The sequence below is a fragment of the Sinohyriopsis cumingii genome, chromosome 18, assembly GCF_028554795.1.
Source record: "Sinohyriopsis cumingii isolate HCF-2022 chromosome 18, ASM2855479v2, whole genome shotgun sequence".
Lineage (NCBI taxonomy): Eukaryota > Metazoa > Mollusca > Bivalvia > Unionida > Unionidae > Sinohyriopsis > Sinohyriopsis cumingii.
In genome coordinates, this window is record NC_142978.1 from 34207119 (window position 1) to 34225599 (window position 18481).

Consider the following 18481-nt stretch of genomic DNA (forward strand, 5'->3'; position numbering starts at 1 on the left):
TTAATTTGTGATGAGACCAATCTGGACACGTTATCTATTCCAACGCAATGGTACGTTTCATATTTATACCTGGCATGGTCATTGCTTAAGGCGAACAAGATTCAACCTGCCAACGTGTTTTACTTTCTCAGTCTTAGTTACTTCAACGGGTTTGATATAGTTCCTATCAACCTCATCCGGGTCCAGATATTTCATATACATATAACGGAATTATCGAATTAAAAAATTAGGTATGTTCTATTTTAATCGCTCGTTTATTAAACCACTCGGTGTATCTATACGAAGTATAGTTTGATGGTCACTGTGATACGATTAGTGAGAGCAATTTTTTTAGTAAATCAAAAACACATTTCGCCTTAATTTTATATTTGTATAAGCTTTCTTAAATGTCGTGTTTATTTTTACATTTATATAAGCTTTCAGGGGAAATGCTAAATGAGTTTCATCTGATCGGTTAATACGTTTACCTGAACTTTTACCGAATCAATTTTGTGACAAATAATCATTTTTTAAAGTATGATTCAATGTCACTGAAACCTTTTCAATTGTTAAAGTTAGAAAATGTAAATGTGTATTTCTGAAATCTTTTAGTCATTCTAATGAACCTTCACACAGTCAAAATTATTTGCTCGTTATATTCAATTGACAATGTAGGGTTGCCAAATAATAATATTTCAATGATGAGCGGAAGAGAAAGTCTGGATAAGATCAGAATATTTTGAACATTTTATAAAATGTGTTTTGCATTCTATATTTCTTCTTAAAAGCAATACTTCTAGTTTGATATATGATTCGTATATAGCTCGCAATGTAAAATACATCACTTCCTTCTTAGAGTAGTACGTATAACACGTGACCTTCTATCGTTCCATAAAGATACTTTGGAGTATTATTTCTTTATTCAATTCAAGTATTCTTTGAAATTATGCAATGAAATATTAAATATTGTTTCTTGTTTCTACGGGTACCAATTTCCGCATTCAAATCATAGAAGGTGAAGGTGCTTATGGAAGAATGTTTTTTTTCTACACACTGGAGGTCGATTAACGTTTACTGATTGAGTGGAGTAAACATCATGTTCCATAATAAAGGTCCATTTACAACTTGACAATATACTTGAGCAAATCCGTGATAAAGTTTAAATAAATGAATCACTGTATGCTTGTAATGGCTAGAGCTTAGGCATTCCGAAATAATTCCATGGTACGTAGCGTACAAGATGCACTTTTGGTCGTGCCAGTTATTATGCTCATCGCCTCAACGTCTGTTTTAAGAGATCTTTTATTTCCCCCATTGTACATGAGCTCCAGTTGTGATCTACGTAGTCACAACTTAGTATAATTTAATATCTTTATTTATTTTCCAAAGAATATCAATACAGTTTCAAATAAGAATGTAAATGTTATTTCTCCCAAGTTCATTCAGAAATATATTTAATATGCGCGTGTAACGTGGCACCATTGCTTCATATAATGTCCATATGTTTCTGCATGTGTAACTTGTTGCACGTTTATTCTGCCATTTATAATATATGATGGTGGTTATAGTTCCGTTTATCTGATATTAGCATCGATTCAGTCTTATCCGGATTAAACGTAACTTGACAACATTTGGACAATTCATGTATCGTTTCCATACCAGAGTTTTAAGCTTTCACCAAGTAAGATCGACTATTATATTTAATGGTGTATTATCAACAAAGAGTCTAATAAATGATTCTATAATGTCAACAACATCTTTTATGAAAAATGTATATAATAAATGTCCCAAAAATTGGAACCTGGAGGATACCAGCGTTGATCGATCGAACATCTGAAAATTCAGAATTTATAATAGCTAGTTGTTTTCTTGACAACTACTTTTCTATGGTCTAGCGCAAAACAAATTTTATAGCAAACGTCTATTCACTGATATGTTGCCGAAACACCTCATTATGACCGGATTGATTATATGAAATTAAATCATATTGCACGATGTAGTTATTTAGATATTATATACACACCTCTCGAAAACTTTCGATAAAGTACTAAGGAAAGATAGAGGCCGATATTTTGCACAATCTTGTATAGGAATCTATATTATGCACAGACACTGCTTTTGCTAATTCCAACTGATGTGGAAACACTTGAGATTGCAAGAAGAGATCAAATAAACAGCAAATTGATCGTGCAAATTGTTTTCAGACATTTAGGATTCAGTAAGTTCTGGTCTCATGCTCTTGATTGATTGAGACGTATTACGAGATGGATTATAAACATTACCCTTTGTTACAATAATGCTATCAAGAGCAGGATTAGATAAATCTCATAGGACAAGGTCAGGAATTTGAGGCAAACGTTTGGTTTTTATTTTGACTGTTCACAAAATAAATAATATAAAGCTTTTTCCTTATATTCGTCCTCACTTATAACCATACCATTTACAATCAGTAATATATTTTCTTACCTTCCTTGAACTTCTCTGATTAATATCTTCCATTATTTCTGGTTAAAGTGAGATGATCTGATTCACGACATCATGCTGCTATATTGATTGCACTTAGATCATCTAATCTCATTAACAACCATATGTATCTTTTATTTGCTCGTGCATTCGTGTTTTCTGCCTTAATTTCATCATGCATCCATGGTTGACCGTTATTGCGAATTGTAAAACTGTTGTGTTGTATACATTTGTTTACACCATCTTGTATTACTTGTTTAAAATTCTCATCAAAGCCATTATTTGCATTAATTTCTCTGTTCAGAGAGAGAGAGAGAGAGAGAGAGAGAGAGAGAGAGAGAGAGAGAGTAAGGAGTTCAATGATGTATAATTCCTTTGGTCGCACAACCAGCGTTCTTTTTCTTAGCATTAGGGATAATACATTTAAACGTGTCATATATCGGAGAGTGATAACGAACGGATACAGAATAACAGCTGAATGCACAAAATCCCATTTTTATACTAGGATAAGCTTAGTAAGGGTTTTTAGAATCCTCCGTAAAATTTATTGTGTTTGTTATTAACTGCTCAAGATTACGTAATTGATAAAACAGTGAAATATTGATAATTGGAAGGAGGAAATTATCAGTAATATCTTCCATTAAAATTAAATATGTCAGCATTATTGGTATGGACTATCTCTATGCTGATATCAAGACTCTCCCCTACAGCTCGTCGCAACTGGGCGGTCTGTATATTCCTGTGACTAATAATTTCTTTCTGTTAATGTTTGTTTCTACTCAGAGTATCGGTCAGGAAGGTTCCAGCCTGACCTTACAATTGTCTCAGTATGTTTATTGTACATTAATAATTACGCCACCATATATAAACTTATCTGTCACTCACAACCTGCTTGCTGCAAGTAAACTTGGATTATGCTAGAAATATAAACTTGACCATTTGTGCTGCAAAATTAAAAACATAATGTAATCGAGTCCTTGATAAACATTCAAGGCAGAGAGAATAGAAGATAAGAAGTAATAAAAATACCGCATCGTTGAAGCCCTTTTGAACGATATGGGAAAAGAACTCATTAATTTCGATATTACGACCGCTCTGGTGGCCTGAGTACTTAGACCGTTGAGGGTTCGAACCCCGGCCGAGTCATACCAAAGACTTATAAAAATGGTACTGGCAGTTGCCTCGCTAGGCGCTCAGCAATACGATATTAATGTTAAGACTGCTGGGCCTGGTGTTAGGATAATGTGACTGGGTGGGACATCATGCTACATGTCTGCTGATATGTATATTGATTTAATTTATATCTGATTTAATTGTTTTCAAGCTTAAAATCTTTATATTTTTTAATTTAATTATATGTCAAAATAATTTTGTTCGTTTACTAGGTACTCGTACCTATTCCAGAAAATAGTTTGACCTTGACTGTTCATTTTTGTAAAGATAAGGCTGACCTTGTTCCCGACCTTAATTCAAAATTAATAACAGCCACGCGAACAAGTTCTTTTTTATATTTATTTTTTATTGTGATAATAAGAAGAGTGGGATCGAGGCTATATTGAATACGTGACCCTAGGCTTGTAAATAGTTTTAATGAAGTAAACAACATTTTTTTCTCGGAGTAAAATGATTGGTTTTTATCAAGGTCATACTGGGGCTACGTCATTTGTTTATATGTAAACATGATCACGTGATCCTCTATTTCGCAATTAGGCATTTCCAAAATTGCTCATTGCTTATTTTTAATAGTAATGCTTAGAGGGAGATCTCACATTCTAGGCTTAAAAACGCTTGATATCATGTCGTTTCCTTCTGTTGTAGCAAGTTTTTGAGTTATATGTTAATTTTTCTACAGATTAGTTGGATTCTTAAAGATTGATTCGTTGCTCTGGAAATGCTTTTGTGCCTATACAGAATTCTTGAACAAAGACATTTCTTACAAATTTTATTCGGAGTTCAAGCACCGGATTACTTCTTGTGTTTCTTCAAGGAACTGTAGACCATTTAGAACAGCACTGGAGATTGTTCTTCGTCAGATGAAGAAGCAGGATATGAGTAACATCAGGCGGTCTTGTCAATAGTGATGCTGCTGTAGGTCGTGTGCTAATGTAAAATTCAAGGCTGAAGTTGTCCACCAATGTCACTACTGCTGTCCAAGTCGTGACACGAGTGACCAATTCACCCTTCCTGTTATGTAGATCTCCCCATTCAACGCTCATGCATCTTTCATTTACTAATCCATTTTCAAAATTGTTGCTTGTTTGGTGATCTTAGCTTTTGTGTCTGCCTTTTCCTCATTATTTCATCATCCTTTCCAAGTTCTGCTCACACTTTCGAAAACTTTGAATTTCACAGGCAAATTGTTCACGTATTTACCCACAATATTCCCCTTAAGTGCTTTTGCAATAGATGCTGTAATGTATGGGGTTTGATCGACTGCTAACAATTTATGAACAAAATTGTTAATATAAAGTTTTATTAACGCCATGCTAGAAGCAATTTATAGGGGCAATATAGCCATTTGCCGATTTAAGTAAACTGGGCTGTACGATAACTCTCTGAATCTTTGACTTGCCTGATTGGTTTGGCCTTGCACGAGGTCATCAGAGCTACTGTTCGTTTAAGAGTCCGTTCCTCTTCTTGCCACGAATGAATGCATATAAAAATGTCCTTATACTTCAACACACAAGAATACAATAAACCAAATTCTTGTGTCAGTTACAAGCAAAATGTTAGTGAGGGTTTTTCAGTGGTAATTTTCATCAATGTGTACAAATGCTATCGATTGAAGCAGGTAGAACGGAATATCGTAAAATATTTTCTTTGCTTGGTTGAAATTTTATATAATTGCTTTGTTGTAGAACTTCTTCTTCAGATAAATATGTTCTATTCCAGTTAAAGAGCAGATGACTTCTGTCAGTTTATCAGAAACGTTGTGACAATAATGTTGACGATCTTGTCTTGTATGAAAGTCCTTGTGTCAATAATCCTACGCTTGCACTTCATCGTGTGGAATATAAATCTGTTCAGAATTTGTTTTAAATCTGTGATACTCATATGCAGTCAGAAGATTTTTGGCACTGGAAATAAACAGCAACGACAGCAGTCTATGAAGTATTGTTTATATTTTATTCAAAATGAAGAGGTAATTGAGTTATCTTCTATAAATAATAATAATAATAATAATAATAATAATAATAATGATAATAATAATACTTAGCCTCCACAGAATGTTTAAAAATGAGAAATAGTCTAGACTTTCCTCAAGAATTTCATTAAAAAGAAATACATTTACTTATAGTTCTGTATTTAATTTCTCGTCGTTTTAGAATGAAAGTTTAAAGTTTTGATGTTAAACTTTAAAAGAGGAACGTGTTGGTCCAGAAATAAAAGCATTGTTCTCTGTTGCCAAAGGTCACAAGTTCGGATCTTATTTTAGTACGAACTGTCTTTCACTAGACTCGTTAGCAGTTTTGAAGCTAAAACAGTATATGGTCCATTTCGTGGAGACGTGAAATGGCCGTCCCATGTGCTGGTCAACACACGAGGTGAACATAGTAACGAGTAGAATGTTCAATCTGCATCCTGCAACGTCTTTTAGCACAACTGTACGTACTACTCAATACCCAAAGGTATGAGTATATAAAGTGTACATATATAGACACATCCACCGTATTTAATGCATGTAATCTATATAATCATACAGACCACCACGAGAATGGCAATAAAGGAAACGAGACAAAAATATTACAAACTTGAACAGATCCTAAACCATTTAAACAAGTAGCTAGAAGAAAAAAGAGAAATAATACAGTACCGATACTACCACTACAGCAGCAGCAGCAGCAGCAACACAACCAATAATAATAATAATAATAATAAACAGTTGGTGCTGCCTGTTGTAGATGGTGCATCAATTAATTTATCTTCTCATACGCTATTAAACAAAACCTTGCTCTGGCTTTTATTGCATACAGGTTTACAAAAAAAAATGAATAGCAAATTCCGATGAAAGGTTTTTAAAATTCACATTGGAACAAAGTCTATGGCATATATTTCTAAAGGTCTTGCCTCCCATTATTTCTTGGGAAATGCATAACTGTCACAATAAATGCCATGAAAGCTATACTACAAATTCATTTAGAAGGGTAAATGTCACATCAGTTTGGTAATTTGCCCCGATTGCTATCAAATAAACAAAATAATTATTTAATTATCCATCAATTATTAATTGCCTATATTCCTGCCTCTCGTTTGCTCGCATCACGAGACTGTGTAATATGAGAGTATATTGGCTTAATCGACACATCGGTGGATATTCTGAGAATTTCTTTTGTTAATTTTGTTAAGTGCTAATGTATGTGACTGTCTTTGGCTTGCTTTGACTTCTTTAAAAAAGTGATCGAAATTTAGCACAACTAGGATTGGTATTCAGTAATTTGGTCCTGGTAATAACAAGGATTTTTTTTTAAAACAGGATTAAAAGATGAGAACCGAAATTCAGATATGTTTTGTGATACTGATGCTGACGATGATGTTATATGGTAAGTGACTTCACGTTTTATAATAAAGATTTAGAAACTTGTCAATTTGATAATCTCAGATATGGTTTAACGTCTCAAAGTATACAAAAGCTTAATATTCACATGGGCAATGAGTTGGTTGATATCTCTATAAAATCAATTTTCGAATTCTGTCACTCAGATTGCATTCATTTGATCTCAGTGTTATCTTAGCAATTTCGAAATAATTATGCTATACCAATTTCGGACATTCAAAATAACCACTTCTCCAACTTAAAAGAGCAAATGTCTAACAACAAACGTATACTAAACTTTTAGTAATTGTCTCCACCTCAATTCATCTATGTTGCATTATGTTAAATGTCGTATAAACGATAATACTTTCGGTAGTCTAAACTTCATTTTTGTCAGTTGTTTGAATGGATCCGGTAAGTTAAAATCTCAGAATATAATAAAGAATAAGTTCTAATATTACTAAGGTTTGAAAAGAACTATCATAAAATTGCATATATTACCAAACAGTTTGTCATACAAATAAAGCAACAAGAAGCAAATCCCCGCAAATGTTACTAGTTATAATGTGATTCTCCACTGAAATATTTATTTCTATAAGTAGCACATGATTACCTGCATATACTAGTATCGAGGTAGTGTTCAGCCTTTGGTTTAAATATGCGCAATATGTGGAATGCATGTTGTCGACTCAAACACACACTAGATTGTACAGTAGTTATGGAAGGCACGTGCACGTTTTACACTGGCCGATGTCTTGGTGTTTACATGTCGATGTAACCTGATTGATTCTGTGGCACTCGATATTCTTGTTTTCCACTGAGTACAAAGGCAAATATTTCCTTTAAATGTCGTAGCTTTTAATTTCTGTTCAGAGGTTATAAAGCATATTTTCATTGCTAAAAGATTTCACATGGTCATTAATTGCGTATAAAATAAAGTAAATCTACATTACAATGTATCGTATTCAAAGATCAAATACAATTGTCAATGCAGTGTTAATACTGATGTTGATCCCAATTAAAGTATAAAAAATTCTTTTAATTAGATCTGGTGGTGAACATCTCAAAGTCTAATGTTTCAAAAAGGCATATCTAATTGGTTTGGTTCATTCGGTTCTTGTCTGTTATTTAATATAATCTTTACAGCATTAATCGTATTGATGCTTTCATTGTTTATTACTAAAAGAACTATTGATTTTGAGTGGGTCAACACAAGTAGAAACAAAACTTATTTCATATGATACTAGTTAAATTGGAATATTAAGAGTGACTAAATCACGAAAACTGCTTGCCACTTTTGTAAAGATTAATAATATGTTTATCTTAACTTTTTGGTAAAGGTCTTTGTGTAGATATTAGAGCTATTTCATAAACGAGGGGTATTTCAAGCATACTGAATATTAGTCTGCTTACAACTAGTTATTTTTAGCAATCAGTACTAAAGAGCATACACTCAGAGTACATCCCATGCACCTCGACACGATTTCTCAGTCTGATTATCCAAAATATTAAATTTCATTTCGTTTTCACTTTTGACATGTTGTTCATACACCGGAAAACAATCTAATCCCTAACATGGCGACTGTGAAAGCCAGCTTGAAAATCCTGAACCGACTTCGCGTTTTCAGTAAGTTAGTTCAAGATGAGAATCATACAGATCTGACTTCCAACATGGCCGTTATAACAGCCTTTTTAAAAATCGTGTCTTTGATAATCATGTTAGAGATATTGCCATGGAGTCAATTAATTTTCAAAGAAGGACTTCTTAAAATATGAAGTTGATCCAAAGTGAAAACAATAAAGATCTGGCCATGAAAAACATTGATTGGGAAAATATTGTGTATTTGGATATGTTCGGAAAGCATGCCAAGGAACAGCACTATCATATCGAATTCAAGGTCAAAGGTCGTGACCCCAGTTACAATTCGTGTAGATGACAACGCAAACAAATATGAATCGACTTATATAGAACCCGGTTAGGAATGTATCTGAAAAATATCTTCAATAAATAATGTTATTTTATGATGTGTCTCTATTGTTTCCTGTTATCGATTTTCATTATTTTGAAACATTTGTTTAGCAATTATGTCGCTGACAAATGCGACATTAATGACCTATAATAAAACATGCACGGTAATTGTGTTTGTTATTGTTTTGAGAAGTTATTGATTGCAAAGTTGATTCGTCTCCTGTCGATGTGTGAAATCAATTGACACTGAATGATAGTATCGATAATAATAGAAAGTCAAGCTCCAGTGATCTGAACTAATATGATATTTTTAACATTCAACTATTAAAGTTGCCTTTGTCTTTTCTGGAATCTAACGAAATGAAAGAAATAGCAGATGGACACATACATATGTAGATGGATGCCGGCGTCTTCATTTCTAGCATTGCAAGGACGATATGACAGCTGGACTCATCCGCATTATGACTTAAATAATTGATGCCTTTCCTCCTTCGTCAAACGTTCGTGTACATATCGTAGAGCATCTAAATTAATATTAATAAAATATGCGTGTTTCTTTCTCAGAATATTGTAATACATTGGAGATAGTGGGGATTAAATTTCTTTCTTTGTTTTTGAGTTTCACATGTTTTCATAAGATATTTAACATAGCTAGATGAATATGATTCATAGGATCTTCGAACTTTGTATTTTGATGCATTTCCTTGAATTGCGAAGCTGCATTTTGCGTGATGTCATCAACCTCTGTAAATTAAAGCACACTGTTAACATATTGTATGTTCCTCTTATATCATTAGCGATTACTCTTGATAAAGAGGGTCAATCAATGGTTATTAATTGTTACATTCTAAAGCACACAAAAAAACTTGATAGCGTTCGTTTTCAGTTAAATGCCTTATGTTTCATCTTCCATGAAGTTATGATGAGATCTCTATTTATATTTCTGTAGAACGTTTCTTGTAGGAAGCAGTTTGCACCAAAAATTGCATGGATATTTCTATAAGTTGTTAAATTTCTTGTCTAGTAAAGACACTTTGATCTACTTCAGGCACGAACATTGCCTTTGTGTCTGAGTTCACAGAACATTGCCTTTGTGTCTGAGTTCACAAAACATTGCCTTTGTGTCTGAGTTCACAGAACATTGCCTTTGTGTCTGAGCTCACAGAACATTGACTTTGTGTCTGAGTTCACAGAACATTGCCTTTGTGTCTGAGTTCACAGAACATTGCTGTTGTGTCTGAGTTCACAGAACATTGCCGTTGTGTCTGAGTTCACAGAACATTGCCTTTGTGTCTGAGTTCACAGAACATTGCCTTTGTGTCTGTTCTCATAAGGCTTCCCCTCCTTCTGAATTCTAGTTATTGGTTTCTTTCATTATAACAAAATTCAAGATGGAGTAATCAGACCTTAAATCTAAATTAATTCCATCAATTATGCAATTTGTCTTTTTACACTTCAAGCCATGAAGAGGCGCATATCGGGAATATATTAATCATGTCTGGTGAAAATGCACTTGGTTTATTCAGGCAAAATATTGATAAATTATATTCATAATGGGTTTGAAAGACTATAAAACGCCTCTCTTCTATTGAAAACGGCTTTGCAAGAGTGTAAATCGCCTTTCCTCTCTCTCTCAATTTCATAGTTAAACATAGACAACGCAGATATGGTGGCAAATCAGAACACAGTTTAAATCACCACCCATTTGTGTTGCGATAAATGTTAAAAATAAAACCAATATAAAAAATATGAAAGAGAAAAGAGACCAATATTTAAATTGATGCTGATTGCTATTAGAGAGTTTTGCAGATTATACATGCATTGATACTTACCTTAGGCTAGTTGAATTTTGATGTTGTTTGATCTTTCCAGCATGCATCAATGTTCTGTTTATCAGCTTCGTAACACCTTACATCTATTATCTATGTCACCACGGGCGCACTGATTAATAAGGTTAAAAACCATTATAGTTGTCGTGTTATAACCATATTTGTTTGTATAACCATACTTGACGTGTTATAACAATTTGTTGTGGTATAAGCATTGTAGCAATTTGAATCTGATTGTGTAACTGATACTGGTGCTAACTGATTAAATCTAGCTTGATGACAATCTAAAATTGTGATGTCTGAACTCGTTTGAAATAATTATCTATATGGACTGAATAAGTCTTTCATTACAAAATGAATCGGTGTAAAGTTCTTTACTTACATTTTATTAAGTTAAATTGCCAGCAAAAGAGGAGGATGACTACATGTAGTATGCTTTGTAGGCTTCTTGGTGACAAAAAGAATTAAAATAAACAGGAATTAATCTGATAAGTCGATACGTTTTCTTTCGAAACGTAAATATCGATTTGTTTTATTACTTCCTAGTTCATTATGTCAAAGGTATTGCTAGAAAGCCGAGAAACTGATTTCAAATGACATTATCGCCATCTGCAATGACATTAGGACTGTAGTAGGGCAGTTATTTCGTCTTATCAGACTCGTCACATCGTGATATTACCAATAAATTCATACAGTCAATGTGAGCCAAAAGATTCCTAAGAGGATAAAATCCTTGAAAGTGTTTATTCATCAAAAGAATTATGCTCAAAGTATGCGCTTGCTGTTCCCTATAACAATCGTCACTTTTCTGTGCTGATCTTTCTTTGTTTGCCATGGAATTCGCTTGGAACCTTTGACAAAGTACACTTTGAGAGATGATACACTTCTAAGTCACATCCATTCCTTTTTTACTTCTTATCTAGCGGTACTATACATCTTAGTACATTGTAACTTCCCAACGTTTAGTGATTTTTAAAGCACTGTTTGCTGTACAGTCGCATACAATTGAGTTTGAATGGTGCACTAAAGTTACAAAAGTTTGTGAATACTGAACTCAAGCAACGCGTATGTTGATGCGACTATTTCAGTCTATCTGTGAGTGTTTGGGATCTTTCGTATAAAGGTTGTCCAAAAATAATAAAATGTTATGTAGAGGTACACTAAAAGTGATGTCTGCACGAACCATTAAGTAAAATACCGTCAAAATGAGAAGCTCACCCAATTTAATCATTGGGCAAACACCTCCTTTAAACCTGTTGATATCCACGCAGCTTGTAGGAGTTCATAATCTTTATTTCGTCCCGTCAGTCCGGTACTTCATACGTCGGTTAGTTGTTAAGGTTTTGAACACCAAGTCAAATTAAATTGTGCAAGCATAATGTCTGCATATGCAGATAACTGGATTTTTTCCAATATATATATATATATATATATATATATATATATATATATATATATATATGGTCTAAGGTTGACATTGCCCGGGGTGGGAGTGGGAGACAAGCGCCCCAATCCTCCAAAATGCCCCATACGGCCTGCGTCTCTTACTGCCTCTGTCAACTAAAATCCAGCTCCTGGCCTTCGCGAGTGGCTTAGATTTGAAGCCCGGCAGACCATGTTTTCTACTAACAGGAGAAGGGGTGAAGGCGGTCTACTGGCGCCTTAAAACCAGTTGCTTCGGGTAGATGGGACTCGTAAACCTTGGATGGTAGCTCATCTAGGAGAAGGAAAACTCCGATTCCAAACCTCTGCTGCCTTGTGGCTATACCCACTCATGGGAAAGGCTAAGGGAGTAAACCCCGACAGAAAAGCCGGAGATGGAGTCCCTAAGGCGGTATGACATTGACTTCAACGTCATTGCGGCAACTCCTGCGACGCCGTTGGTGCCAAGCTGTATCGGCATTCGTCGTTCCCTTGGGCACACCAGCTGCGTGGAGAGGGGGGGATCTGCTGCATGGGCAACAGCTGATTCTCCATACCACCCTGCCCAGGCTTCATAGCTCCACTGGAGAGGACACTCCAGCGTCGTCGTACGGCGTCGGCACAACACGAGAAGTAGCAGTTTACCGGTTCTAAGTCAAAGCTCGATTGGCGTAGAGCTTGGCGCCAGGGGTTACTTCTGACGGTGGGAGAGATCATCAGGTCTCACTGGACAGCTACCGCCCGCCTCAAGCTGGGCAGCCCCCAGTCAGTAAGGTGCTGCCCGCCATGGCCTGCCTGCTTCACTGGGCGTGGAGCTTAGAGAACCATCTCGACAAGTGGGCCACAAAACTCTGCACCAGGAAAGACTAAAAGAAGAAATAAAAAGACTCCAACTCTTCGTTTTGCAACCTGGAACATCAGGACCATGTGTCCTGGATTGACCACTGACCTACAGCAGATCGACGATGCACGGAAGACTGCCGTCATTGACAGAGAACTCTCCCGACTGAACATCGACATTGCCTGCCTCCAGGAGACCCGACTGGCTGACAGCGGCACCATCAGGGAAGCCAATTACACATTCTTTTGGCAGGGGAAGCCCTTGGATGAACCTAGGCAGCATGGTGTAGGCTTTGCTGTCAAGAACATGCCAATCGCCTTCATTGAACATCCATCATCAGGTACTGAGAGAATCCTTGCCCTCCGGCTGTCAACATCCTTAGGCCCGGTCAACATCTTCAGTGTGTACGCCCCAATCCTCTACTCCACCTACGAGGAGAAAGACAAGTTTTATGAGGCTCTGGATCAGGCAATATCCAGTATCCCCAACAATGAAAGCCTTTACTTACTAGGAGACTTCAATGCTAGAGTGGGAGCTGACCATGAGGCCTGGTCCACCTGTCTCGGCTTTTACGGAAGGGGCAAGATCAACGAGAATGGTCAGCGACTGCTGGAGATGTGCTGCTCCCACAGCCTATGTGTGACCAACACTTTCTTCAAATGCAAGGAGATCCACCAGGTGTCGTGGAGACACCCACGTTCACGCCACTGGCACCAGCTAGACCTCGTCATCACCAGGCGTGCAGAACTGGCCAGTGTCCTCCTTACCCGCAGCTACCACAGTGCCGATTGTGACACGGACCATTCCCTCGTGGCCAGCAAGGTGCGAATATTACCCAAGAAGCTGCACCACGCCAAGAAGAAGGGTCACCCACGTATCAACATCTGCTGTGCAAGCAACCCAGAGAAAACACAGCAGTTCATCAGCAAACTGAAGGAAGCCCTCACCAAAGTGACACCTGATGACACCATTGATTCCAAGTGGTCCCATATCCGTGACTCTGTGTACAATTCAGCCATCACAGCTTACGGGAAGAGGGAGCGAAAGAATGTTGACTGGTATGAGGCAAACTGGGAGGAGATGGAGCCCGTGACTGAGACAAAGAGGAAAGCCCTCCTGGCATACAAGGCTGCACCTAGCCCCAGAACACTACAAGCCCTAAGGATTGCAAGGAATAACGCCCAGAAGACCGCCCGTCGCTGTGCCAACACCTACTGGCTGAACCTTTGCAACAGTATACAGACAGCTGCTGACACCGGGGATACAAGAGGAATGTATGAGGGTATCAAAAAGGCGACAGGCCCCCCCAGCTACAAGACCGCCCCCCTCAAGTCCAAGACGGGCGAAGTCATCACAGACCAGGGGAAACAACTGCAGCGATGGGTTGAGCACTATCTCGAGCTATATGCAACCCAAAACAATGTCACTGGAACTGCCCTGGACGCCATTCCAGACCTGCCTGTCATGGAGGAGCTAGACACACAGCCCACCCTGGAAGAGCTCGGAAAAGCCATCGATTGCCTTGCCTGTGGGAAGGCTCCTGGAAGCGACGGCATTCCGCCTGAAGTCCTCAAGAGCGGAAAACCAGCACTGCTCCAGCCCCTACACACACTCCTCTGCCTTTGCTGGGAACATGGATACATCCCACAGGACATGCGTGACGCCAACATCGTCACTTTGTACAAAAACAAAGGAGACCGTAGCGACTGCAACAACTATCGGGGCATCTCCCTTCTCAGCATCGTCGGAAAGGCCTTTGCCCGTGTTGCCTTGGCGCGCTTGCAGATCCTAGCCTCCCGCGTCTACCCAGAATCCCAGTGTGGATTTCGAGCCGGCAGGTCAACTGTAGACATGATCTTCTCACTACGTCAGCTGCAGGAGAAGTGTCGCGAGCAGCGGATGCCCCTCTACATTGCCTTCATAGACCTGACGAAGGCGTTTGACATGGTTAGTCGGAGTGGACTCTTCAGACTCCTGCAGAAGATCGGCTGCCCCCCACGTCTGCTTGCTGTCATTATGTCATTCCACGAGAACATGCACAGCACAGTGTGCTTCAATGGCGCAACATCTGAAGCATTCCCAGTCGTTAGCGGAGTCAAACAAGGCTGTGTCCTTGCACCGACGCTCTTTGCCATCTTCTTCTCCATGCTTCTCCAGTACGCATTCAAGGACTGCAGCGAGGGAGTGTACATCCATACCAGGGCTGACGGCAAGCTGCTCAACATCGCCCGTCTCCGTGCTAAGACTAAAGTCACAGAGGTACTCATCCGTGAATTGCTCTTTGCCGACGATACAGCCTTGACATCACACACGGAAGATGGACTTCAGCAGCTGGTATGCTGCCTCTCCCATGCATGTAAGGAATTTGGACTGACCATCAGTTTGAAGAAAACGAATGGCATGGCACAGGACACAGACTCCCCTCCCTCTGTCTCCATCGATGGGTACAATTTGGAAGTTGTCGAAAACTTTACATACCTCGGGTCTAACATCTCCAGCTCACTCTCCATTGATTCTGAAATGGGCGGCAGGATTGCCAAGACAGCAGCAGTGATGGCTAGACTTAACCAGAGGGTCTGGAACAACCCCAACCTCACAGAGAAGACCAAACTGCGTGTCTACCAAGCGTGCGTGCTCAGCTCACTTCTCTACAGCAGCGAAACATGGACCACCTATGCAGGACACGAGAGGAAACTCAACAGCTTCCACCTGAGATGTCTGCGGCGCATTCTGCACATCTAGTGGCAGGACAAAGTACCCAACACAGAGGTTCTAGAACATGAACAGCATGTTCTCCATCAGCGAGAGGCGCCTTCGCTGGCTCGGCCATGTCAAGAGAATGGACCCAGGTCGCACTCCCAAGGACCTGTTATATGGGGAGTTAGCAGAAGGTGCACGACCAACTGGACGACCACATCTGCGCTACAAAGATGTTTGCAAGAAGGATATGAAGACAGCAAACATCAATGTCAACGACTGGGAGAGCTGTGCAAACAACCGTTCCAGCTGGCGTCTAGCTGTCAGGCATGGAGTTCAAAACGCAGAGGAAAAGAGAAGAATAAAGCAAGCTGAAAAGAGAGCTAAAAAGAAGGATAAGCAAAAGCGTACTTTGGAGCTATGCCATCGTCTCTCGTAGACGGACGGATGCCAAGATATATATATATATATATATATATATATATATATATATATATATATATATATATATATATATATATATATATATATATGTGTGTGTGTGTGTGTGTGTGTGTATATATTGCAAAATAGATCAACAGACACGAGACTCAGTGGCTTGGACATCGCTACAAACCCCTCTTGCCCCTAGGTGCTGGGAGACATTTAAATACTATATTGATGCAACCCCATTAAGTTCATATTAAGCCACTTGGTTTGATCAAACAGGTGCATAATGCACGTATCTATAACAATGGCCCTAACCAAAATCTATTTTGCTATGCAAACATAACTTCCAAATGTAAATATTTTGGAAGACTGTGAGTTTCAACAGGTACTACTTAAACGGGAAATCGTAAGACCATATTATTGATATATTAATGCTTGTTAATGGATCACTTACTAAATTGAATACCAAAGATTTTGTTGACAGGACAGGCATTGAGTTTCCCATCAAGGTTAGAGATATTGCCAAGTTTGAGCTCAGCAACGTGTATTAGTTAGGAAGTCAGGCCGCACACTGTGGGTCTATTGCTGCTTGTCAACACAGCGCGCTCTTAAAGAGAAGCCAAGATATTTTGGAGCGAATGAAAGGAATCACTGTGTCTGAACAAAAGACTTTGTCCGTCTGGCACAAAGGCAAACCAAAAATAAATAAAATAAAAGCAACGTCTTCCGCCAGGCCGACCTACTTGAAGGTCGCGCTAAAAGCGGTCGCCGTAATGGCGAAAAGCCACTGCAGGAAACTTCACCAGAGCCAGGTTAAGAAAAAGCATGTAGTTCACCAGATGCATTTTCTATACATCATGTATGCAAACTTTGGAGTTTTCAGCCTTCTGTTTGAAAGCCTTGCCAACAATACAGATAAAAGCAGAACGCAGAAAATTGCTTGGCAGTTACCTTGTAGCTCTTGCTATGAAATCGTCCGCCATGATGGAGTATCCAAGAAGCCAGTGTTATACCGAGGCTATGAGGTTTTCACCACTTTAATCAAGAAGATCGAACACGAGTTGGGAAGATCGGAGAGGTGCTCCGAAATTCTGGGGGTGGCGGGTGGGTAGTGTTAAGAGAAGACGACCAAAAGGGTTCTAATAACGCAATCAACTTCTCCGTTTTCATTAAGGAATGTGAACAACTTACGCGTGCCAGACCACTGTCATATTACAAGAAAATACCGCGGAGTCGCACGTGAAGTATGCAAACTCAAGCTGCTCTAACCTGCATTGCTACGACGGCCAACGCATTGTAGAGGCTGCTGTAACAGCCTTGTCGGAGATCATCAGCGTCATACCAAACAACGTGGGAAACTATTTTGATATTTCCGCTAGGATAGTTTACATTCGCTGAAAGCCTCCAATTTATGAACAGTATACTCGCAAAGCTGGCTCTTACATGTCCAAGGATGAGTTTCGTACTACAGTGTAATACAATGAGCATACCATTAACCTTATGCTTTGCATAAGCGTCTACTATTACGAATCCAAGAGCAACTCGAAGCGATTAAAGAAACACAGTCTTCGCCAATAGAGGGCTTCTACAGCCAACTTAGTTTCGCATAATCCAAAAAGACATGCCCAAAGCTATGAAGGACCTTTGGCTGCAAACACCCCGGGTTACTGCTATGACTGTTGTCATTCTGCTAGAGGACATGCTGTAACACTAATGTAAAAGGTGTAACCAGGTTTGTATTAGATTTAGCGAAAACACTGAAAACATTTTTGTGAATGGAGCAAATTGAACATGTATCTTCAATTAAACGAGAATTCAAGGATGGAGTTTGTAAACAAATATGATTGATATTTGGTTCTTTCACAACGGATTATAAATGTTACAATTCATGCACAAATATTGTTGTTGTTGTAGTGTTTTACGCCATTTTTCAGCACACGATAGGCTATACGTGGCGGCCAGTATTAATGGTGGAGGAAGAACCCAAGAAAAACCCCAGAAAGAACCACCGACCCACGTGAAGCTACTGGCAAGCTTTCTCACATACCCACATTGACCAAATCTGAGACTCGAACACACGCAGACAGAGGTGAGATGGCAGTGATCCGTAACGGAGAGCGCTTTAGACCACTCGGCCACTCGCGGCCCCCACGCACAAATATAAACAATATATTATTATATCAACAAAGATTATCAAATTATAGGATTGATAAAAGAAAAATGAATAATGCATGTTTTGTCCGCGATCAAGATGTATGTATTAGATTTTCACTCATCTAGAGCGTTGATTTTACTCAAATAGTAATATTAAATAATAT

The 18481-nt window shown here is 38.5% G+C and overlaps 1 protein-coding gene across 1 annotated transcript in view; it reads left to right on the forward strand.

Moving 5' to 3' along the window:
- Positions 1-6788: 6788 nt before the first annotated feature.
- The window catches only part of LOC149776361 (uncharacterized), an 86143-nt gene continuing 74450 nt past the window's right edge, over positions 6789-18481 (forward strand). The window contains exon 1 of the mRNA XM_089942902.1: positions 6789-6983. Coding sequence (XP_089799028.1) covers positions 6926-6983 — 58 coding nt within the window. The 5' untranslated portion in view covers positions 6789-6925. The remainder of the gene's footprint in view (positions 6984-18481) is intronic.